A 25,003-nucleotide genomic window follows, 5' to 3' on the forward strand; every position below is an offset into this window, starting at 1 on the left:
GCTCGAACTCACAGACCTCGAGACCATGACCTGAGCTGAAACTAAGAGTCAGATGTTTAAGCGACTGAGCCCCCCAGGCACCCCTGCCCTGGACTTCAGAGAGTTTCAAGAATTTACTCCTTTAAAAAGTAAACTGCTCTCTCTCTCCCTCTCTTCCTCTCTCCCTTCCTCCATGTCTACTTCCCAGACCGGTTCAGGGCACCGGGTGCTGCCACGTCCCCTGGCTGGCAACCTCAGGCCACGCTCTCAACCTCCGACTCTTATTTGTCATATGGGGGGAGGGGGGACAGTAACCTCTCCCTGTCACCTTATTTATAAACCAAACTCCTGACTTTATGTGGATTTCATCAGTTTCCCCATCCACGTCCCTTTCTGTTCCAAGGCCCCCGCACTGCCCCTGGCTGTCGTGCCTCCTTCGGCCCCTCTGGGCTGCGATAGTTTCTCAGTCTTTCCGGGTTCTTCATGACCTTGACTCTGGAAAAGGCCAGGCTGGGCTTGTCTGATGTTCTGCTCGTGACGACACAGGGACTGTGAGTCTGGGGGGAAGAAACCAGAGGGAAGGGTCCCTGCCCGCCATACCCATCAAGGGTCACACGATCACATACTCACTGGGGGTGCTGACGGAAGGCAGTGTCTGCTGGGGTCCCTACTCTACAACCACTAACATCTGCTCTGCTCTCTATTGTCTGGAAGCGAATCACTGAGTCTAGCCCCACCTCCAATTAGCGGGGAGACTAAGTCTGCTTCTAAAGGCGGAGCTGTTCGCATATAATAAATGTCGTTCTTTCATAAGGAAGATTTGTTTCTTTTTCATGCATCTTGTTTATTTAATAATAAAATAGGGGTGCCTGGGTGGCTCGGTCAGTCAAGGGTCCGACTCTCAATCCTAGCTCAGGTCTTGATCTCAGGGTTGTGAGTTCAAGCCCCGCGTTGGGCTCTGTGCCGGGCTTGAAGCCTACTTAAAAAAATAATAAAGCAATAAAAATGACCATTTATTATTGCTGGGGTCAGTCAGTCCTTTGGTGTGGACTCTCTCTGGGCAGATGATGCAAGAAATGTGCAGACTCTGGGCGCACTGGGAAAATGTTCACACCCTGCCCTTCCTCCCCGTTTCCTGGTGTAGAAATGACCAAAAATCTTTTTTCTTCTCTTAAATATATAACAAGACAAACTTAGATATTTTTTTCCTGATTGTAAAAGGACATTGTGGTCACTGTAGAAAAATCTGATAATAGGGGCGCCAGGTGGCTCAGTCGGTTAAGCCTCCGGCTTCGGCTCAGGTCAGATCTCACGGTTCGTGGGTTCGAGCTCCGCATCGGGCTCTGTGCTGACAGCTCAGAGCCTGGAGCCTGCTTCGGATTCTGTGTCTCCCTCTCTCTCTGCCCCTCCCCTGCTTGTGCTCTGTCTCTCTCCTTCTCAATAATAAATAAAAACAAAAAAAATTAAGGAAAAAGAAAGAAAGAGAGTGCTCAGGCTGAGCTGTATCCCTGCCCCCACATTCACACGTTGAAGCCCTAACCCCCCACGCAGGCTGCTGTTGGGGGCGGTTGGATGAGGTCACCATGGTGGGCCCCCGTGATGGCATCAGTGTCCTTATGCGAAGAGACACTGCAGAGCTCGCCCTTCCCTCCCCACCGGTGTGAGGACACAGCAACAAGGCGCCGTCTGCCACGGCCCTGCTCTCAGACTTCCCGTCTCCGGCTGCTGCCTGAGCTAAGACACACGGTTTGCCTCACTGATGCTTTTTTAAAAATGTTTTTAACTTTGTTTTTAAGGACGCGGGGCTCGAGCTCACAAACCGTGAGATCCTGACCTGAGCCGAAATCACGAGCTGAACGCTCAACCGACCGAGCCACCCAGGCGCCCTGCCTGCATTCTTTTTAAAAAATCAGCCCCTCCACCCACTCATCATGAGACAGTGAGCGCTCCCTGCGTCCGTGAACGGTCTCCCAACAGATGCTTTTTTAACGACGGCGTAATACTCCCCCGATTCGAAGGGACCGCACAGCACCGAACTGCCTGTTTCCAGTTCTGTTCCGTTCCTATAAATAATGCCAAGATGACATGCTGGCGCAAACCTGGGAGAGCACTGCCGACGAGCAGGGGTGAGGCTTTTTCCAAAAGGCGCTTTACCCGGGAAGCCGAGCAGGAAAGAAAAGCAGGAAAACATGGAGGAGGGCCGAACATGCTGGCCGGTCGGCAGCTGCTGGTCCCCCTCTGCCTCGTGAACAGCTGCCTGACGCTCTCCTTCCCTGTGGACGTGTCCCCTCCTCTGAGGAGCCCTCCCTGACTGCCTGACCTAGACCAGCCCCGCCTTCCTCTCCTGCTGCTTCTGTCCTCCTGGGGCGTGTCACCGTGTCCCATTTCCTGCCTTTGCTCGCTGCCTGCCTCCCACTTCGGGGTCAGTTTGTTCCCTACCACGTTTGCTGCATCTGTCTCCCCTGTCAGGGTGGGGACAGTTTTTGTGTCTCCTTCATGGCGGGTCCCCGATCACCTGCTCGTTTGCTAGCACATGGTAGGTAGGCGCTCAACACTTACTGAATTCATGAGTGCATTTCAAGGATGCTGAGGAAAGAGATGAGACATTGGGACTGGGAAGCAGTGCCCAGCAGGTGGCACCCAGCAGGTGGCACCGCTTCAGCATCTGCGCCCATCGATTCTAAGATGCTTGGAGCAGGTGCGTCTGGACTCTCCTCTAGCAACGAGAGGCTCTAGTGGTTGCATTGAGTGGTGTGTGTGTGTGTGTGTGTGTGTGTGTGTGTGTGTGTTTCTTCATTTGGGAAGCCCCAGACAAGGGTTAAGGTCCAGAAATTTATCTGAGGGGCTGTTACAGATTGAATTGTGTCAGCACCACCCCCATCAAAAAAAGAGATGTTGAAGTCTTAACCCCAGGACCTCAGAATGTGACCTTATGCAGAAAGAAGGCCTTGGCAGGACCAGGCTGGGCCCCAACCCGACGTGACCTGTGTCTTTACAGGAAGACAACCGTGTGAAGACGGGATATTCAAGTGGAGGGCAGAGAACGGATAAGCCACGCAGTGCCAAGGGCTGCTGGCAGCTACTAGGAGCTGGAAGAGGCTAAGGATCCTCCCCTGGAGCCTTCAGAGGGAGCCTGGCCCTGCCAAGGCCCTGATATGGGACTTCTGGCATCCAGACTGCAAGACAATGAATGTCTGTTGTTTTAGCCACTGCTTTGTGGTGCTTTATTACTGCTCTAGGCTCATATCAGGCCCAGATCACACTGCTGGGGTTTCTACGACAGTGGGGTGTAAGTACGTGGAAAGTTCTAGAAGGCTAGCCTGAGTTAGCAGTGGCTGCCAGTGGGGTGAGAGTGGGGACTGCAGTGGGACCCCGCAGCTCACTCCACTTCCTCGGCAGCTGCTGGAGTTTATGGGGTGAAATTCATTTGTGTTTCGGAAAGGAGTGTCGGCCAGGGTGGAGAATCCGGCCTATGCAGACCGGACGCTTTTGTCAACACTTCACATGTACCCGCCCCACTTGGTCCTCCTGCCCTGTTCACACTGCACAGTAGAAACGAGGCACAGAGAGGCCAAGTGACTTGCCCAAGGTGGCACAGCAAGGAAGGGGTGGAGGCAGGATGGGAACCCAGGCAGTCTGGGGCCTGACTCTGGGCTCTCCCCATGTCTCCCGAGCTTGCTTCCCCACAAGGCGGCTCAGCTCTAAGCTTCCAGGACAAACATCCCTTCTGACAATGGTGCTTATGACTAGAGAATCTTCTGGAAATTTTGGAGTCATGTTCACATTTCTTCTCCCACCACTAAGCACATCCCCAGTGTCTTCCTCTGAAATGCTGGACACTTTCTCTGGACACCTGACCCCACAACACAATCGTTTCCTGTGGTCACAATTTTCTTAGCTTCGGCCCCCCAGTTCCATTCTCTGCCCAGGTCCCCTTCCCTTCCTGGCTCCCAGCTCTGTTTCACCCTCTCACGCCAGCCTTGCAAAGCAAACCCCTAGAGCCCATAAAAGTCCCCAAGCTTTTGCCCATTGGGTGTAACCTTTTGTCCAAGGTGTTTCCAAGTGAGGCCCGAGGGAGAGATCAGCATCTCTCAGAACCAGAGTCTGTCCCTACAGACTCCATGCTCAGGCGAGGTCTTCATACAAATCAGAACACCATGTCTCTTTCCTACACTCTTTACACTGGTCCAAAACTAGAATAGTGGTCGCCATCTCCACAGTCTACAATACGAATTACGCTCCTGAGACGTGGTGCCTGGTGCAGTGTGTGACATGCACAACTGTCCATGGCACTTGTGCAATCCTGTCCCAGGCTGTGCACTCAATCCCACCCTAAAATGAGCCACTGATCAAAAGCATGTGGGCTCCTGTAAATCTCCCTCCACTCCCAAAAGGGAAACGTCCTTAAGAAACACGAATGTGGGGCGCCTGGGTGGCTCAGTCGGTTAAGCCTCCGGCTTCGGCTCAGGTCAGATCTCACGTTTGTGGGTTCGAGCCCCGCGTCAGGCTCTGTGCAGACAGCTAGCTCAGAGCCTGGAGTCTGTTTCCGGTTCTGTGTCTCCTTCTCTCTCTGCCCCTCCCTCTCTCATGCTCTGTCTCTCTCTGTATCAAAAATAAATAAAACATTAAAAAAAAAAAAAAAAGAAACACGAATGCGACCAGAAGGAGAATTCAGCGACCCTGTATGAGGCGGGCCAAGCCCTGACTCGTTCGGGCAGAACCTTAACTAGCAATTTCAGCACCCAGGGCAGGTGGAGAGGACGCCTCTGTGAGTCAACAGAGGTAAGTGGGTGGAGCCCCCTAGAGTGCTCCATGGGGTTGCTATGCCCGTGGCATCCTCGTGTGTGATCCCGAGTCCTTGATTCCATGCACCTCCCACTGCTTGGGGGCCTCTCACCTGCACGGGAAGGGGAGGAAGGTGCACCGTGTTTGGGGCCGAGGGGCCTCTACAACCTGCACATCTAAATATCAAAACTACAAATGCATTTTCGCCACCGACCCAGTGATCCTGCTTCTGGGAATGGGCACGGCCCGCCAAGCTGTGGAGTACTATGCAGCCGTACAAAAGAGTGAGGATGTGTCCTGCAATGGAAGGATCTCCAGGACACGCTGCTACAGGAGGGAAAATGATCACAGAGCAGAACAGCACGTGCGGAACCCTACACTCTGGAGTAAGAAAGGGGGAGGCGGACAGAGACTTGATTACACTTATATTTGCATAAGTAAACATCGAAAGCCTATCCCAGGGAACTAAAGGGGTTGCACGCCGTGGGGGGACAGGAAACAGGATGCAAGTGGGGTGGGTAGGAGCGTACATCTCCTTGGAAGTGTCTCGACCATTTTCAAGATTTTGGACAAGAGCGCTGACAGAGGCCCATATACTCTCATAAATATTTAAAAGCTACTAAATAAAATATGCCGTGCGCTTCTGCTTTGTAAACCTACTTTCATAAGCACTAGGAAGGTCAATTTAGAACCCAGATGTCTGCACTGGATCACGACGTGAGCAAAGCCAGCGCGCTCCCCGGCCAAGCAGGGCCTGCCTTCTCCCTGCGCTGGGCTCTGTCTGGCCCAGGAGAAGGGGGCGTCGTGCAGAGATCCATGGGCACTTTTCCTTCGCATGAGCCTAAGTTCCAGCCACATTTGTGCCCAAAGGTGCTCCCAGGATATGTGGCGCCGTTGGAGAACAGAGCCATGGAGGAATCTCATCGCAAGTCCTTGGAATCAGAAAATTCCAGAATCCCGGACAATCCAAGAGTGCAGTCTAGAAATTGGGTCAGTGGTGCCAGTTTCTGGTACACAGGTCCCCTGAGCCCCACAGATGCCTCACCCTACAGGGAGGCCCATGGCTGGCAGAGGGCCAGTGAAGGTCCCAGCACAGAGCCCCTCTGTATCAATCCAAGTATATTACTTTTTTAAATCCATGTTGGTTTTTCAATCACAAGAGCTTTACATATTGAAACAAAAACTAAAATTGTATTTAAACATTTGTACATGAAAACTTATTTGGCATCGGTGTGCCCTCTAGGTTTCCACGTTCAGAGGGGCCTCCTCTACTTAATGTTCTAGGCACCTGTACCTCCCTGCCCTCCCTGGTTCCAATTCCCCGGGAATTGGCTGGTCTCGGAGGGCCACCTTCCCCCAGATTGGCATCACTTACATTGTAGAGGAGGTCAGTCCACCCTTCCATGGTGATGCACTGGAAAACAGTCAGCACTGCAAACAGGATGTTGTCGAACTGAGTGATTCCATTGTTGGGCCCTTCCCAGTAGGGCTGACATTTGGTCCCATTGGGGCAGGTGCGGGCGGGTTCCTCTGTCCCACATGGAGCTGGAGACTCACCCTGAATGTCATCTATGAAAGGGAAGGGGAGAAAAGTTAGGGGGAAGGGACTGGGAAAGCCAACTCTGGAGAAATAGGGGCTGTAAAGATTTAATGCTGCTGGGGGAAGAAAAAGACTATTGGAATGAATTTATCAATCCTTTTTTTTAAGTTTAGCTTTGTTGATCTAGTCATTGTTTTCTGTTTTATGAATGTCTTCTCTAAGCTTTTATTACTTTCTCTGTGCATTTCCTAAACTTTGGAGATGCATTCCCTTTCTTTAAGGCTATACATTGCCCTCTGAGTGCAGCTTTAGCTGCACCTCACAAAATCTGTCATCCATGATTATCACTTTCACTCAAGTAAAATATTCTTGGACCCATGGCTAACCAAGATACTTTTCTTTTTATGTAAAAAAAAAAAGCTTGTCAGATATATACAAAAGTAGAATAGTATAATGAGTTTCCACGTGCCTATCATCAACTTTAACACTTACCAACTCAGTGTAATCTTGTGTCATCTGTATCCCCTCCTCCCCACACCTTGCCTTACCACTACAGTATTTTTAAAGCAAATCTCAAACACCCTTTCATTTCATCCACAAATAAGAAGCATGTCTCTTAATGTCCAAACACATCCAGACTTATCCTTTTGTTATCAATTTCCTGCTTCCTGTGGTCAGAAGACATGTATGTATAATTCAGTCCTTCAGAATCTGCTGAGATGTGCTTTATGCTCCTGAATACGGCCAGTTCTGGGGAATATGCTGTGCGCTTTGTGAGGTAGGCAGGTGCAGTGCTCTTCAGACTCCACGAGGACAAATATGTCAGTTGTGTTGTGCTGTTCTACTGTAGCCTGATTTTTCTTTTCTTTTTCTTCCATTTCCTTTTCTCTTCTCTCCTCTCTCCTCCTCCTCCTTTTTTTTTTTTTTTTTTTTTTTTTTGAGATGTGCTGGGTGCAGGAGCTGCACTGGGGGCGAGGGAGGCCAGTACCCATGGTGCTTACCCCGAGGCCCCGGCGCCAAGTCTTCTCCCCAAGCAGCAACAGGCAGATTGTAAAAATGCCACAAGGAGAGTGACACATGTCAACAGATGCCCCTTTTGCTGGCAACCAAGGGCAGCTTCCGGGCGAGGTTGGGCTGGGCGCCAAAGGTGGGGTCTGAGTTCCAAGGGGTTGATGGCGAGACCCCATGAGCGCCCGGACTCACCGGAGCACAGAATGACCTGGGCGAGTCCCCACTGGGCCAGAGCAGCAGGTATGAGAGGGTCCTCTTCGGCGAGTCACGCTTTTGAAGGTTTTTAGAGAGCGACACTGTCCACCAAGAAAACAGCGCAGCGTGTAAACTCAAGTTCTCCACAGAACAAAAATGTCTCTCAGTGTGTGTGCTCCGGGCACAAATCCCCAGCCTGCACTCGGCCCGCAGCTGAGAGAGATAAACCACGGAATGTGTGGATCTTATTGGCTTTTGAGGCTCCAGTTAAAGAGATACCCCAGGTCATGCACGGTGACATCTGCCACTCTCGGGAAGTGACACCTAGGGCCACTGGTTTAACTGGCTGGCCGTGCCTTCCTCATTCACGCTGCACTTGGGACAGGGGTGATGATTTAATAAATACAGGCTGGAAGGCAAAATCTTTTAAACATCAGGCTCAGAGCAGGGAGGGGGGAAATTCACGAGGTCCTATAATTAAATGACAACCACTGTTTGTTGGGAAGGTCACCTCTGTCCAGAACCTTCTCCGTCTCCACCCTGCGACCAAGTCTGGCTCCGTCCCCATCCCCGTGCATTCCCCCCACCGGCGTCAGCCAGTGACCGCCAGCCCCTCCTCCCCTTCAGCAGCTCCGGAAGGTTTGTTCATATCGGGCTTCACAGCTACGAACTGGTAGCAGAGGAGGAGTCTCTTCTGGAAGCTCTTGGAAATCAGGAAGCCCTCCACCTTCCCTCTGCATTTCTCTGAGTGCTTAGCACAGTGCTGGGCGTGCAGGGACCGGGTTCCCGATGACAGAGGGTGCCGCTGGAGACCGGACTTTCTTTAGCAGTTTTAGCAGAGTGTTGGTTCTTGATTTCAATCCCCCCTTCCCCCCCCACCCCCATCACGAAACACTCTGAGGGCTGCTTCTAGAAAAGCAACCGTCCGGAGAGTCTGAGGAATTTGGTTATAAATATATTTTAAAATTAACCTGCTGCCTGCCTGGGTGTCTGTCTATATCTGTCTCTTACTCACACGCCTTATATTTTTAATCGTGAGCTTCTCAGTGATCTTCCTAAATCGGGGCTTCCTACCCACCCCCCAGCTGCCCTGCCCGCATCTGCCCCCTCCCGGCCCCACCGGCCCCACGCCAGTTGCGTGTCTGCTCGGCTGGAAAGAAGAAGAAGAAGAAGAAGAAGACGAAGAAGAAGAAGAAGAAGAAGAAAACCTCAAAACTTAGGATCCAGGGGTCCTGGTTTCTCTGCTCTCGGCTGACTTTGCCGAGGGCCCCTGCCCTGTATCTCTCTCTCCCGCATTTCCGCCCGGGTGATGAGGCCAGGCGCAGAAATAGCTCTGCCTCAATTATCACCTTCTTCAACGGGGAAAGAAATAATTAGGACAGCCCATATTGAGCAAACTTCACAAGCCCAGGAGAGAAGGAGTCAGGAGGAGCAAGAGAAAAAGGAGGAAGAAAAGGTGCATCTTGGACACATGCTCCCCGTCCCTCTGGGGCGGCCTGGGGCCGGGGCTCTACCACTTGGGGGTCGCCGGGAGGAGACGGTGGGTGGGAAGCCATTCTTGGCCAGAATCTTCCTCCCAGCCCAGCGAGGCAGGCCTGAAACCTCTTTCTTTTCTCACAGGGGCTCCCCTGCGAGCGTCACCATCCCCGTCTGCCCATTTGCTGAAGTGGCGGCTCCCTGGCCCCCCACCCCCCAACTAGCACCACGGTGGGGGAGTCTGCCTGCAGCAGGATGGCCAGTGGCCCCCATACTGAGATGCTGGCTTCTCTCTTTCTTCGATTCCATTTGGTGCTCGGGCTTCAGAGAGCAAAAGAGGTCACTGAAACTGTATCCGGAAGCTACCGGGCCCCTGTGCGTGGGGACAGTGGGGGATGCTGGCCCGCGACACTGCTGATTCCGAGCTGAGTCTCACCCACTGTTCTCCTGCCTGTCTCCCACCCCCATCCACTTCCTGACCCGACGAGGGGGTGGCCACAGGCACAGGGTGTGGAGAGAGGAACCAGGGCCCTACTTGTGCCAGGCTCTGACTGCTGGTGTCATGACGCCCAGCCCGGGTGGCTTCAAGGCACATCATGGGGGATGCCAGGAGGAGCCAGCCTCACTTCGCCTTTCTTCCAGGTGCTGCGCTGTCCCCCCCGCCCTGCCCCCTCCAAAGCCATCAGACCCCATCCGTCCTGGCCAGGCTTCTGCCGCTGGAGAACACGGCATGGTGTGGGCCCTGCAAGGTTCCTGCGTGGAAGGTGCCTGGTCCCGTTGCCCGCCTGGCCCTATGCACCCCTGCCTGACAACCCCTCCAACGCCTGCTCCCGCCCAGTGGGCCGGTCAGCTGGCCAGGCCACGGCATTAATGCCCACCAGGGGTGGTCCTTGTCAGTGGGTGACACCCCGGCTCCCTTGCCCCCAGTGGGAGGGCTCTAAGCCACGTGCCCTAAGCTGTCTCCCCTAGGTGCCCGACGGGACCGAGCCCCAGCTGCCCACGGTGGTGGACTGCCGGCTTCATCCCATGTTCCCAGAGGTCTTCCCTCCCTGTCTCGTTCCTCCCAGAGTCCCCACTCCCGCGATGGCACTTTCTGGGATCACTGTCCAAATAAGCCACTGACCCTTGGGACTAGCTTCCAGGGAACCCCAACACAAGGCCATTTCACACCTCCCCCTCCCCCCCTGCCTGTGGCCCTTTGGAAGGAAGTTCCCTGGCTGCCAGGAGCAGGAAGCAAAGCCACGCGTCTCCCTTCAGGGAGCTCGCCCCCGAGAGAGGAAGCTTGGGAAGGAACCGTCACGCAGCTCGGACCTACCTGTCCCCTCTTCAAAGCAGGTGGTATGAAATTTTCCCATATAAAATTCTAACCCTATGATTGCAAAAATAAGGATTGCAAAAAATAGGAGGAGGCCGATCTGCAGCAGGGGGATCATGGCCTTCATGATCGACTTCAGGACGACTTGTAAACCTGCGGAGACACAGAGAGAGCCCCGCAGCTCTGTGAGCAAGCACCCCAAGCCCCAGGACCCCCCGAGCACCTGCAATGCTGAGGGCGGGGCCGTGGCGAGGGACAGGCTGTTGGTTATAAGGTGGGAATGGTCCCTTCTGATACTTTAAGGCACTTTTTATTTTAAAGTATTTTTGAAGCATTTGACATTTTTAGGCACTAAAGGGGCAGACACGGGTTGCTTTCTGAGCCGTATTCTTCCTAAGCGTCGGTGGCCTTCACCCTGAGCCGGGAGCCTTTTCTTAATTCTTCCCACCAAGAGGGGGCGTCTTTTCCTCATTCACGCAAAGGCCCCGGCTAGGTTAGCGGCACCTCCACACGGGAAGGCAATCCGTGTCCTAGTCCTGACACTGGGAAACTGGACATTATCTCACGGGCTTGTGGAACAACCCCCTGAAATGGGCACACACGTATCCCCAGCTTGCAGAAGTCGGAAGCAAGACAGAGAGGTGTTCATCCACAGGTGTTAGAAATAACAGAACCCGGGTGTAAGCCCAGGTCTGAAGGGTCTTGGATCCTATAGGGTCGCGCCTACTATGCCATCAGGAAAGTCTATGGGTAAAACGGGGGTTCAAACAAAAAGCCTGAGGTCTCGTGATCAGCACCCCCTGATGGGTGGGGACCACGGAGGGGGGGCGCAGTGGAAGGGCGACGCTAAGGGAGGTGGCAGAGTGGTTAAGGCTCTGGACGGTGGCTGGCATCAGCGCCCAGGCCAGACACTCTCCGTCTCTGATGTGTCCACCTTCCAGCTTCTAGAAGCTCCCAGCTGCCCCTCCTCTTTGTACAACTGCACTTGGCTCTCAGAGCTGCCTGTCCTGGGCGGCTGCTGCCTCCCCGCCTCCCCCCTGCAGTAAGGGACCAGAGAGGTACAGAAGGCCAGCACGCAGTCTTGCCTCAGGTCGGAGGGTAACTATGGTGTGGCTCACACTTGAGAGCTCACCACGAGATCAGGCGGAGACTGTACCCTTGCTTGGCATCTTTCCCGTTCCATCCCGCTCTCCTCATTCCGTGTCTCCTGACAGCACTCTCCAGATGAAGGAGCACCTAGCTAAGCGTGCGTCGAAGGGGACCGGACCTAGTCAACTACTTACTAGCAATGTAACCCTCACCCAGTCGGGTCACCATTCTAAACCTTGGTCTCTTCACCTGCAGACGGGCACTGCAAGAGCATGGCCCTCTCGGGATTAAAGGAGAGAGCTCCCAGCTGCCAAAGGGCCATGGTAGGTGGTGACCAACAGACACTCTTATTAGTGAGAGCTTGGAGATGATCCTTAACTTAATGCAATGCAGGCAGCACCTGGAATCCTGCAGACACTTCAGTGGGAGCGCCTTCCTTTTATGAAAAGACCCTGCTGGCGGTCATCTGGGAGACCTTACTCTTTAAACCTCGATGGCAATGAACCTGACGGACGAAGCCAATGAGACATAACATAGGGCTTATGATAGAAACTATCTCACAGGCTTGTTGTGAGGACAACTGAATTTTAAAAACAGCAAATGCTTAGAGCAGAGTGCCTGGCACATGGTAAGTGCTTATAAGTTATCAGCGGCAGTCCAAACTGAGGCAGTGGGACAGAAAAAGGTCGGTCCTGTTTTGTTTTGTGGTTTTTCTGTTTGTTTGTTTGTTTGTTTTGTAGCTGAACCTTCTATTGACCCTGAATACTGCGGCCGCCCCCAAAGGGGGGAGTGGAAAGACCCTTAGAGAAGGAGAAAGGAGCACAGGGTGACTATGGACTTTGGAGCTCAACACCGTCAGGCTGTCAGAACTCAGGCACGTAACTTAACCTGTCCCAGCCTCAGCCTTTTCACCTGTCAAATGGGTTCACTGGGTGACTGCAAAGACCAAGGAAGACACTGCATGTAAAGTCCTCTCTGTAGCGTCTGCCGCTCAGCAGGCACTTGACACATGGGGACCGTCACTGTCCCCACCCCCCCCTCCGTGTTACTGGCCAGGCTTACAGTCACACTTGCTAAGTCCTAGTCCTACCATTATCAGCCACATGACCCTGCTCAAACCGTCCAGGCGGCTCTGAGCCTCCGTTTCCCCCTCTGTAAAACGGGAGATTTTATAGGTTCCCAACTTTGTAGATTTTTGAGTCCCGACTGAGCTAATATCAACGTGATTCCTGATAGATAGTAGGTAGGTGCTCAATAAGTCAATGGGTGCCGTGGCTCTAGGGGAGGCCCTTTCAGAAGCTCACCCAGACCGGCTGCCAGGTTCCCGGGGGAGATCCCTTGGGGAGTTTTCCCCAAGAGAAGGCGGCCCTGACACAGGGTGGGAAGCACTCAGGGGCCCCTTTTGAGATGCTCTGCAGAGGGGAAACTGAGGACTCCCGGCACCCCCAAGCAGACCCCCTGCCAGGGTTGGAAACTCACGCACTTGGGATTCCAGACACCAGCTTGAGTGGTCTCAGCACACGGACTGCCCTCAGGGTCCGCAGGTCAAACTCCGTCCCAACTGTCGCCAAGATGCTGGAAGACAGAAGCCAGAGCGGAAAACAGAGGGTGGGTTTCAGGGTCTGACAGGAGTGGGATGTGATGTCATTTGTTGGCTCGGTGACCCCAGGGGCAGACTTCACATTGCTGGACCTCAAGTTGGCGTATGGTTGATGGTGATCAATAAATGCTGGACGGGGAGGAACGTTAGTTTCCTGTCGCTTGTGGTCGGGGTGACGCTCAATATATTTGCATTCACAACCAGAATGAATCAGGGGGAAGCCCGGAGGTGCAGGGGAGGGACCCGGGGAGAAGAGTAGACCCTTGGGGGCTTGGTGCTCTTCACCAACTGGCAGGAAAGCGGTTCAGTATTAGAAGCCCAGCCTGCATGGGTTCAAATCCCGGCTCTGCCATGTCCCAGCCGGGTGACCTTGGACAGGCCAGTACTCCTCTCCGTGCCTGTTTCCCCTTTTTGATAGAACAGGGATAACAACAGTACAGACACCACCTCAAAGGGGTGTGGGGATTAAATGAATGGATACATGGGGCATGGCCACCGTGGCGCACAGCACACAAGAAGTACACTAAGCTACTCAGAAATAAATGAGAAAGAAAAACAAAAACTATAGAAAACCAAACAAGGTGTGTGGCTCTGCTGGTGTACACTAGCTTGGTCATCTGAAGAAGCATGAGGAGGCCAACTGAACCAGGGTGATCATGGGAGGCGGTGAGGGGGGGGTGACAGGCAGATCATGCCGGGCCTGTGGCAAGAACCCAGTTCCTTCTCCAAGTGCCGTGGGAACCACAGAGGGTTATGAACACCTAAGAGATGGGATCTGACCTGTATTACAGTAAAGCCCCTCTCCCTTGCAGGGGCAGGGCCGGAAGTCGGTGGGCTGCGGAACTTCCAGTTCCGGGTGAGCCACACTTCCTGGTGAGCCATGGCGGGTCTGGGCGGGGTCTGGGCGGGGCTGCGCGGGACCCAATGGCAGCACTGAGATGAACTCAGCCCCGCCCCCAGATGGCCTCAAGAGTGGGCGCGGTTCAAACACAAGTCCCGGTAGCCCCAGAATGCAGGCGAGTGAGGAGGCGGCACAACACGAAAGCTCAGATCTGGATTTAAGCCCTAGCCCTGCATTTTCTCATAGCGTGGACTTTGTCCTAACCTGTCCTGGCCTCAGACATGCAGATAATCTGACCTCCCTCCAGCCCGGTGTAATCTCAACTAGCACCAAAGATGCGTGATCTTCCATCCCCTGCCTCGGCAGGATGAGAAGGAACTGGGAGGGGAAGGGGGTGAGGGAAGGGGAGAAAGAAGACTTCCGTGGCCAAGAAAGCCCCACGGAGGCAGACGTGTCATTCATTCAGGATATTGGTGGGGAGAAAGGGGTGGGCTGCTGTTGGAGGCTCTGAACTGGAGGCCGAGGAGGTGGGCCTTACCGTGTGGACAGTGGGAGTCATGTAAGGTTTCAGAGCAGGGGAGGGATGTGATTAGGGTTGGCGTGGTAAAGACGGGGCTGACAGCTGACAGGACAGATGGGCAGTGACGGAGGCAGAGCGAGGAGGGAGCGGTGAGAGCAGGCCAGCGTAATGAGGGCTGGAACTAGGACAAAGGCAGTGGGAGTACAAAGGAGGCCCCAATTTAAATATAGCTGCCATTGATTGCTGGGCATCAGGGAGCTTGCCTGCACTCATCAAATCCTGCATCCCAGCAGTCGCTAGGATGAGTCCCATTTTCCAGAGGAAACTAGAGCCCAGAGAGGTTACTAATGCATGGAGGTCCACACCATTGAGCAAGGACGCAAAGCCAGGACCTCAGGCCTCCAGAACCCCAGTTCTTCACCTCCCGTGGCTTGCTGGGTGGGGTGGGGGCCATGGAGGGAAAGTCAGAAGGGAAGAAGGGCTTCCCGGTTCAGAATGAACCACTAAGGAACAGTCATTCACTTATTCAACAAAGGTTTACTGAGCACCTACCATAGGTGCCCAAGGATGTCACCATGAACAAAGAGACAATGGGGAAACGCAAGGTATGCCAGAAGGTGGGAAGTGCCAGGGAGAACAATATGGCAGCCGCGAGGGCTTCCCATTAAGAATGGTGGGATGGGAGCAAGAGGAACCCAAGATGACTGTAGGGTTTGCCCTGAACTACCTGAAGGATAGAGTGGCGGTCAACTGAGATTGGAAAATGGTGGGTTTGGAGGAAGATCAATACTGGGCTGTGGACACGCTGAGTCTGAGATGCCAGTCATCTCTATTTCCCTTGTTAAAACCTTCCACTGGCTTCCATCAGGCGTAGCAAAAACCCCAAACTCTACCAGGATCACAAGATCTTGCATGACTTGATGCCCATGGACTGCCCTAGCCCACCACACTCTGGCCACCCTGACCTTCTGTTCCTCCAACGTGAAAAGCTCCTGCCCGCCCCAAGAGTGTTACCTTGGCCATTTCTTCTACTGCAAATGCCCATCCCCTTAACTCTCTCCTTCTTTGCCTTGCCCTCTTAAATCCTTCAAAGGTCATATTTCACCTTCTCAGAGAGGATTGCCTCGGCCCCTTTAGCTAAAGAGATTCTCTGCTCTCCAGGATTATATTGTTCATTAAGCTGTATTTATTATTCACCTCTGCTTCTAGAATGTGTGCACCATAAAGAGAAAGATCATGTGTGTGTGTTGCACTACCTGCAGCACTTTTTATGGCCTAGCAGGTACTCAATAAATATCCGCCGAGTGAGAAAAGAGTGGTGGGAACAGGGTTATGGTAGGTAGACCAGATGTCCTAGTGTAGTACATAGGTAAAGTGTAAAAATTCAAAGGCCCCCAGTGGAATGTTGGGGAAAAGCAACATTTTAAGAGACAAAGTGGTTGAGGAAAGGAGATTGGTGAAAAAGAGGAAGTCAGGGAGGTGAGTGGAGACTCAGCAGGGAGGGTCACCCCTGGGGGTCAAGTTCAAAGGCAATTTGAGAAAGGCAAGGTCACTGGTCTCCAGGGCAGCCCAGGGATGAGCCAGGTGTCAGGTGCGAAAGATAGGGAGCATCAGGTCAATGGGGGGCTCTTGCAGGGGGAGGGGAGGCAGGGGCTTGTGGCTGGAGAGAATGAGAGAAGAGGAAGCGGAAACAAAAGCCCAGAAACGAGAAGAGAGGATTTGTAGGGTGGGAGACACTGAATACGTTTACGTGTCCAGAGAGAGACTTCAATAATGTATCCCCTTGGCCTTTAGAACTCAGCTGCCCGATGTGGTAACCACTAGCCACACACGGCTATTTAAATATTCCCTTAATTTAATCTAAATTAAATCAGATGTTTATCCCTCAGTCGCATTAGTTGCACTTACACATAGCTGTTTACATATATAATTAAATTAGACAATCAGTCCCGCAGCTGCATTAGATGTAGTTCAAGTGCTCTCTAGCCACATGTGGGCAGTGGCATTTCCATCACAGGAGAATGTTCCACCGGATGGCGCTACGCTCGCAAATTGGCCCCACCAGGGCGGGGATTTTCATGTTTTGTTCACAGCTTCATCCCCAGCACAGCAGGTGCTTCTTGCATAAACAGTGAGGAAGTGCAAGGTAGGAAAGCCTAAAGATAACAGAGTATATTCTAGAAGAGACAGAAGGCTGGGTAGAAGACAGGACTTGTCTTAAATTAGGAAAAGGATCGTGGAAGAGACTGATGGTTGTCCATTAGCCGGTCCTATCCCCTTCTTTGCCCGTGAGGTCCGTCTTCCATCACAGAGTCAGAAAATGCCCAATTGGAAATCTTTTTCCCAGAATTCATTTTGATGGGAGCACTGGCCAAATGAGCCAGTCACGTGGCTAACAGGACCTGAGGGGGCTTCTGGGAGCAGCTGGAGGCTTCTGGGGAAAAGTTTTCGTCCCTTGAGAAGAGGGAGATGGGTAGGAGACCGCCCCTCGTTTTCTCTGGCTGGATGGGTTTGTGTAGACATCTTAGAACCAAGGTAGCCATCTCGGGACCATGAGTGGTAAAAGTTACTGGGAAAGCCCTTACGCTGAAAATGTCACAGTAGAAAGATGGAAAGGGTCCCTCGGGGACATCACTGAGAGCTGTGGGACCAACCCTGCGACCAGCCACCCGGCCTCCAGACTTCTTGTAATGCGGGTGGACAACAGCCATCCTTCCCAGTGGACAGGAGCCAGGCAGCTCGGGCTCAAATCCCCGTTCCTCCAATCACTAGCTGTGTGGCCTTGGGCAAGCCACTCGACTCCTCTGTTCCTCAGTTTCCTGAGCTGTACAATGGGGATGCCAAGAGTACTAACCCTGATGCCTGTGGGGGTTTATGTGATTTAGTAAGTCCTACATAGATGATTGCTTTGGTCTTCATCGTTTTTCTTCTCTTGTGTCCCTCATGGCTAAGTTACACCAGATCCCACCGATAAAAGTAATGGCCACCGCGCTTTTTCCTGTCAGGCTGTCTGCTTATTGCTTTTACATTTTATTCCACTCTACTCCCCAGTATTTTTACCCGATGAGGGTTCTACTCACTTTCCATAAAGAAGGAAAACGAGACCCAGGGCGTGAGCTACGTGTCCACAATCACACAGCTAATGTGTGGTGCCTGGCTCTTGAGTCTGGCTGTGCCACCTCCACCGGACTGCCCCTGGGGAACTCCACCACCCCACTCACCCTCTCCTGGGACTTCAGCCAAGTTCATTCCTCCACCAACCTGAGCGTGGAAAGAAGCTACATTTTCCTCTGCTGACTGGAGGTCAGGATGTCAGTAACCACTTGTGCAACTGCAATGTGCAGGCGGGTCAAGAGGGAAACATGTGCAAAGGCCCTGGGGCTGGAGAGACCTCATGGTAAATGGTGAGGTTACGAGCTGAGAGGGAGGGGGCAGAGGACAGGAGAGTGACAAGGAGGTGTTAGCATGGTCAGAAATCAGGTGAGAGACTGGGGGCCACTGTGGACCCTGGACCTCAGGTTAGAAGAAACACTTGCTCCCACAGACAGGGTTGGATCTTCCTGAGATGGATACTTGAAGCATAACTATTTCTCATACAGTCTGTATTTTTGCCATTCATAGACTGTGCAAATCTTCTTCAGGTTTATTTTTATATCATTTGGCTTTTACCTCCTCTTGGAAAAAGTATTTCTAAAATTCCTTTAAAAAAATCTTAAAACAGAGAGAGTCAAGTTAATTGCTCTCCTTAGTTCATGGCGTAATTATTTATAATTTTGGTCTGGGCAATGAAGGCCCCTCTCTGTTCATTTGCTCATCCGCTCACTCATTCATTCCCTTGTACCCCCAAACCCTACTTTCATTCGTCTCTCCCAAGAGACAACCAATATCATGTTTAATTTGGTCTTATTGGAGTGCATTCCTGCAAAACATGTGCTTTATTTTGAGTGCTTGTATTTTTAACTTATACTGACGGCACGAAGTGAAGCATGTTCTGTGGTTTCCGGTTTTCACCCAGAACCAGGGTTTGAAGCCCCATCCTGGGGGGGGGGGGTCTATTATATGTGCCATTCGGGAGCTCTCACTGGGCCTGGGGCGCCGAGGGGCGGGTCATCCTCCATACTCCCTGTCCCTGGCGGAGGAGTGGGGGGAAGCCAGGGGGCCCCCAGCTCGCCATCCACAGATGGTGTTGCAGCGAACCAGCTTGCAACACCCCTGACAGACCCATGAAAATCTCCCCGCCATGAGTGCCTGGGAGCCAAACTGCCGGTGACTGTGATTTGCCCCCCTGCTTGGCACGGCCCAGGCCACGCCCACAGGGGCGGGGCAGGAGTTTCCTGCGTCCCCACATTCTGACCCTTGGCTGATTCACCTTGCTGACTTTTCCCATTCTGAGAGGCAGACGGAAATGCTCGCTGCTTTCACGGTCATCCTTCTGATTACAAATGATTTTGAGTACCACCCACATACTGATGAGCTTTTCGGAAATCTCTTCCCTAATCTCCCTGATCACATATATATATGTATTTTGGGGGGGGGGCTCTTTTCCTGTTGGGGTTGTGCATTATTCTCGTGGACTTGCAGACACTGCCCTGTGTAGTTCTGACTGGTGCTGCCCAATATGGTAGCCATTGGCCACATGGGGCAATGGATGCTGGAAATGTGGCTAATGTGAACGAGGAACTGAATTTTAATATTCTCTTGATCTTTTAAAAAATATTTTGAGAGAGAGAGAGAGAGAGAGAGAGAGAGAGAGAGGAGCATGAGTCGGGGAGGGGCAGAGAGAGAGGGAGACACAGAATCAGAAGCAGGCTCCAGGCTCTGAGCTGTCAGCACAGAGCTTGATGAGGGGCTCGAACCCACAAGAACCATGATGTCATGACTGAGCCGAAGTCGGATGCTAAACTGACTGAGCTACCCAGGTGCCCCACTTTTTAAAGTTTATTTCTTTATTTTGAGAGAGAAGGAGAGAGAGACCTCGTGTGTGAATGGGGAAGGGGCAGAGAGACAGAATCCCAAACAGGCTCCCCGCTGTCAGTGCAGAGCCTGATGTGGGGCTCGAACCCATGAACCGCGAGATCATGACCAGAGCCGAAGTCAGATGCTTAGCTTAACACTGAGCCACCCAGGTGTCCCAAGGAAGTGATTTTAAATTGTATTTACTTTTAGTTCATTTACATTTAAAAATAGCCGCATGTTGCTGGCGGGCAGCCTAATGGACAGCAATCAGATACTAATCTCTGGTCAGTTATTTTTCTATTATTCTATGTGCTATTTACAAGTTCTTACCATGCACCAGGTGCTATTCTATATGATTTATAAATATTAACTCGTTTAAAACTCCTAGCAACCCCATAGGTAGATACTATTCTTTCCATTTTAGTGATGAGGAAACTGAGGCACAGAGAGGCTGGGCAACTTGCCCGTGGATTCACAGCAAACGGTAAAGCAAGATCTGGACGCGGGCAGTTTGGTTCCTAAACTGTCCCCATTATGTCTTTATTTGAACAGAACATCTTCCTTTTCATCTAATCAATTATTATTATTATTATTATTATTATTATTATTATTGCCTTAGGGTTTGTGCTTTTAAAGTTCTAAGAACCTCTTCCCCCACCCCAGGCCACAAAGATACTGTCTTTCTCCCCTGTTAAGTTCTCACCACTCACACAAGGTCCTTCTCAAGCCCCTTAACCTTTGCACGGAGCCTTTCTCGCACTTATTTGCCTTCTAAAGTAGAGGATTACACAAAAGGACACGTTTCTATTTTGGGTGATTCCTGAAGCTCTCTTACAGTGCAGTGTTTTCTTAAAGAAAAAAAAAACAAACAATGGAGCAGTAGCAAATGTAAAAATCCCGGAAGGAGAGAGGTAAGTGATTCTAGAAAAGCTGGGAGCTCCAGAGGGGTGAGTTTGCTGGGTGGGTTTGGAGATGAACAGGTGGCGGCCCGCGGAAGGACACCGTCCAGATCCCTTGCAGAAGGAGGTGGGAGGGAAACGGGTCCCTGAGACACTGCAGGGAGAGTGGGGAAGAGCTAGAGGAGATCCGTCCATGTTTGCGAGGACAGAGCACAGCGTCAGTGCAGAAGGAGAGGCTCCAGGTTCAAGTGAGACATTTAATGGAGCAAAGCTCTGGAGATGGACGAGGAACGTTTTCCATTTAGTTCCCAGGCACGTAGTGGGCACGTCCTGAGGAGAGGCACTCCACTCCCAGATCAAAACAAAAACTTGGGGCACCTGGGTGGCTCAGTCAGTTAAGCGTCCGGCTTCAGCTCAGCGCATGATTTTGTGGTTCGTGGGTTCGAGCCCCTCGTCAGGCTCTGTGCTGACAGCTCAGAGCCTGGAGCCTGCTTAGGATTCTGTGTCTCCCTCTCTCTGACCCTTCGCGGCTCATGCTGTCTCTCTCTCTCTCTCTCTCCCAAAAAGAAATTAAAGATATTAGAAAAAAAAAAACCAACGAATGTTCAACTCTCGGGCTGGCCGCGGCTGGTGGGAGTGGAGACTGGCCCCACCACGACTTGGGACGGTGTCCACCACAATGAAACAGCTTCCTCTCTACGACCCAGACACCCCCGTCCGAGAAATACCTGCTGCCAAAGACAAGCGATGTTCTCTGCCAGAGCTGCAAGTGCAGCACACCCGCGTGCCGGTCCCCCGAGCGGCGCATGCGACCGTGACCGTGAACTCTGCCCAGCTCACACAAGGGCAGCCAGGGAAGGGAGCCAACGGGAGCGCACCATGGGATCCCATGTGTTCACAAGTCAAACATAAGCGACACGAATCCACACTGTTCTGGGTCAGGGTGGGGCAACTGGAGGCGAACGAGGAGGTGTCCGGAGGTTGGGGATAATCTTGTTTCTTAATTTGGGTGCTGGGGACACGACATGTTCAGTCTTGGAAAATCACTCAGGCCGCACTCGTCTGTGTGCTTCTCTGCATGGATGTTCTACTTCAACATCAAGTTTTAAAAAGCAGGATTAGGGGCGCCTGGGTGACTTCGTCGGTTAAGCATCCGACTTCGGCTCAGGTCACGATCTCACGGTTCATGGGTTCGAGCCCCTCATCAAGCTCTGTGCTGACAGCTCAGAGCCTGGAGCCTCCTTCAGATTCTGTGTTTCCCTCTCTCTCTACCCCTCCCCCACTTGCTCTCTGTCTCTCTGTCTCAAAAGTAAACAAACATTAAAAAAAAAAAAGCAGGATTAGAAAGAAGGTAACATGGAGTGGGGGCTGCGGGCCAGGCAGTGTGCGTTGTTCTCATCAATCCCCGTGACGACCCTATGAAGTGGGGCCGGTCATTCCTTCTACTTTCCCGATCAGAGAGGTTGAGTCACCATTCCAAGCCCACACAGCTGGCACATGGTCAAGCTGGGTTTTGATCCCAGCTCTCGTACAGTTCTAATTACTCTGCAACACCTCCCAGACTTGGAAAAGTGAAGGGATATGGATTTCTCTCCGACAAAGGAGAAAAATAAAAAAGATAATGACCTTGAGGAAAACCGAAAGGAAGGGAGTTCATAAAAGTGACCACCAATGTCTTAAGAAAAAATGGGCAAGATCTCAAGGAATCAGGGAAAGATTGGAAGCAGATGTGTGGTGAATTTAATAAGGCAGTGACTAAAGATGAAGAAATGTTGAAGGATCCAAATAAGGGTCACCAGGCAGGGAGGCAAGACACCCTCCTCGCTGGTCCTCTTGGGCCCATTCCAACCTCAGTGATGGTTTCCCAAAAATGGCAAGACTTAGCGCTTCATACAGTCTCACTCTGCAATAGCCCGGATCATAGGCGTCATCATCATGGGAAGCGGGCGGACACCCACTTCATTGATGAGCAAACCAAGGATCTAAGAGGCCAGGTGTCTTGTCTGAGATCACACACCACTGAGTGTCAGTGAACTGAATTCTGACTCTACTTGCCCACGGGGCAAGCCTCCATCCCAGGAAAGAGGCACCCTCAATCTCCCTGCTCCTTCCTCACTCCTTTGTCCAGAGAACCTCCTCCCCATGGATCCATAGCTCTGCCTGCCTTCCAAACTGCCTCCTTCACTGTCCAGCCTCATCCTGGACTCCTTTCTCCTCCATCCCATAACCTTCAGGGGTTCAGGTGACCTTAGAGCCTTGCTGTGATGGTGGAAATGTTTTCTTCTGAGCTGTCCAACATGGCAGCCAACAGCCACACGTGGCTAGTGGCCTCTGTGCTGTTGTATAACTCTGCAGCTACATTATGGGATAGATTACATCAACAAGGGCATGCAGTTGGTCATATGGTGGTGTGTGCTTATACCTCATTTGCTCCACAGGTCGACTCTCCAGCTTGTGCTATGCCTGTGAGGTTGACCCCTTTGGACTACATCTCCCAGAATGCTTTGCTCTGGTACCCACTTGGGTTTGGCCAATGGGAGGCACCAACAGAAGATGAAGGAGAGAGGCTGGAGTATTTCTCCCATGCTCCATGGTTCCAAGCCTAACCTTCCTGCCTGGCCCTGCTCCAGCTGAGTTCCAAAAGTGTCAGGATAGCAATGGCTTCTCTCATGAGCTCTCAGCATCCCTTACCTGTTTTCTTTACCTGCACCTGCCACTTTAAAGAGTTTCTTAATCACTCATTCTTGATTTGAAACCATCTGGTGGGTGAATTTCATTTCCTGTGGAGACCTTGACGGATAAAAGGTCAGCAGAGTGGATTGCCCATGAAGGCTGCCCATCTGAGGGTTCCCAAATCCCACAGTTTCTGAGACTAAGGTCTCTGGAGAAGCAAGACTTGATTCCAGGTCTCCTCACCTCAAGGAGCAGGGGTATCTCTTGCCTTTTCCAAGTAAGTATTCAAGTTGGGAGAAAGACATCCCACCAGGTTCTTGCCTCACCCCACCGCAAAGCAGGAACAATTCTTCAGGGCAGGGAGCTTAAGAAACAGAGGAGGTGGGAGAGGATAGGGGTGTCCGAAAGCTGTCCTACAATAGGTTCTGTCAGGGGAACATCCGAGGAGATGTGGAGCTTGGTTCCCGTTACTCTCTGTCTCTCCTTCCTAGACACTGAGGTAGACTACGTTTCCCAGCCTTGCCAGTAGGCATGTGGCTCTGTGGCTAAGTTCTGGTCAGTGACAGTAGAGCAGGGGCCACATGGGCTGCTTCTAGGCCTGGCCCAGAAACATTTCCTGGGTGCCTTCCTCCACTCTTTTCCCTTTTGTGACTTCATGATAAGGAGCACAGAGACCTTGGAAGCCCTGGGTTGAAGATAAGGAGCCACAATATGGAAGGAGCCTGGGATTCCCCATCCTGGTAGGAGGAGAGAGCTGGGCACTGTTCAAGGATACCTATTTTGGACCTGGTGTGTGCAGGCACTCACTTCTGTTGTGTTTGAGCCCTTACACCTTTGGGGGATTCTTTGTGACAGCAGCAAGCACTTACCCAATACACTTACTAGTATCTTATCTAATACACAGTGACTACTACACTTGCGCAGCTGAAATGTCAGCTCCAGGAGGCCACAGATCCGTTTCCTATTCCCTGGTGGACCCTTAGTACGTGGTAGGCCCTGTAAGTGGGTATTTGTTGTATAAGCTGTCAGCTTCGATGTTTTGTTTCAGCTGAGTGGAAGGCAGGATTGCGTAGCAGAGTGGAAAGGGGCTGGGTCTGCGTCCTGACCAATTATCTACTGACTGGTCTCCTTTGGGCAAATTCCCAAGCCTCAGTTTCCTCACAGGGAGGAGAGAGAGTGATATAAAAGCTTTTTCTTTCTCTTTGTGGACAGTGGGAGGATTCGATGGGACCATTCATGAAAAGCGCTGAGCATGCCGCCTGATGCATAGTAAACCCTCAGGAAGCAGTGGTCACGACGATTTGGGCATCTCTCGTTCTCTGGGCAAAACCAAGCTCCAAAACTGCCCTTGTAATCAGGTCTGACACACTTCAGGCCCCGAGGTAGGGGGTGGGGGTGCACAGAGGCAGGGCTTGAGCCTGGGATTACAGCCAAAGACCAACTCAGGAAGCGCTAGTCCATTCCCATGATCCTTCTGCTGTCCCAGGAGGGCTCGAGCCTCCGTTACTGTCCTGACCTCAGACTAACTCTGCGGGAATTAGACCCGCTGCTTTGTGGAGGGGGACTTGGAGCAGCTGCCTCTAGATGGGGGGGAGTGGGGAGACCCACTGGGGGGCCAGAACTTGGAAAACCTGGAGGAGTCCTTAGGACTCACGAAGGAAACAAACCATACTTAAATTCAGGGCATCCCACATTTGGGGGTATTCTTACACCCAGCAGCCTCGGGGTGTAGGGGGGATTGGACATATGCCTATCGGTCCTTCTCTCCCATTAATTGAAATGTGAATCACAGCTGAGTCACTGAAGAAAAGAAAGTGGTTAATGAACGATCCTGACTTCCTCCCTCCTTCCTTGCTCAGAGAGATGAGTCAGCAGAAGTCAGGATCCAAAAGTGAGAAGAGAAAAAAATCAGGGCTGGGGGGTGGGGGGGGAGCAGAGCAGACTTGAGTCACTTGGTTCTTTGTCTTTAGCAGAAAACAAGTCCTCAAGCTCCCGGACCAAGGCGGCAGCCAATCCCTCCAGGGTGCCTGCCTCTGTTTCTGGTTTTACACAGACTCCTGGCACCCAGAGCTCTACCTGAACCCCAACAATCTCCTTCCTTGTTTCCTTCAAACAAAGGGGGGG

General features: G+C 52.1%; 1 protein-coding gene across 1 annotated transcript in view; it reads right to left on the bottom strand.

Moving 5' to 3' along the window:
- CACNA1A (calcium voltage-gated channel subunit alpha1 A) overlaps positions 1–25,003 on the bottom strand; it is a 287,057-nt gene that overhangs the window by 108,027 nt on the left and 154,027 nt on the right. Inside the window, exons 6-8 of the mRNA XM_029916601.1 lie at positions 12,874–12,965; positions 10,302–10,454; positions 6,140–6,333 (exon numbers count right to left, since the gene is read on the bottom strand). Of these exons, the coding sequence (XP_029772461.1) occupies positions 6,140–6,333; positions 10,302–10,454; positions 12,874–12,965 (439 nt within the window). The remainder of the gene's footprint in view (positions 1–6,139; positions 6,334–10,301; positions 10,455–12,873; positions 12,966–25,003) is intronic.

The sequence above is a fragment of the Suricata suricatta genome, chromosome 12 (assembly GCF_006229205.1).
Source record: "Suricata suricatta isolate VVHF042 chromosome 12, meerkat_22Aug2017_6uvM2_HiC, whole genome shotgun sequence".
In the NCBI taxonomy this organism is placed as follows: domain Eukaryota; kingdom Metazoa; phylum Chordata; class Mammalia; order Carnivora; family Herpestidae; genus Suricata; species Suricata suricatta.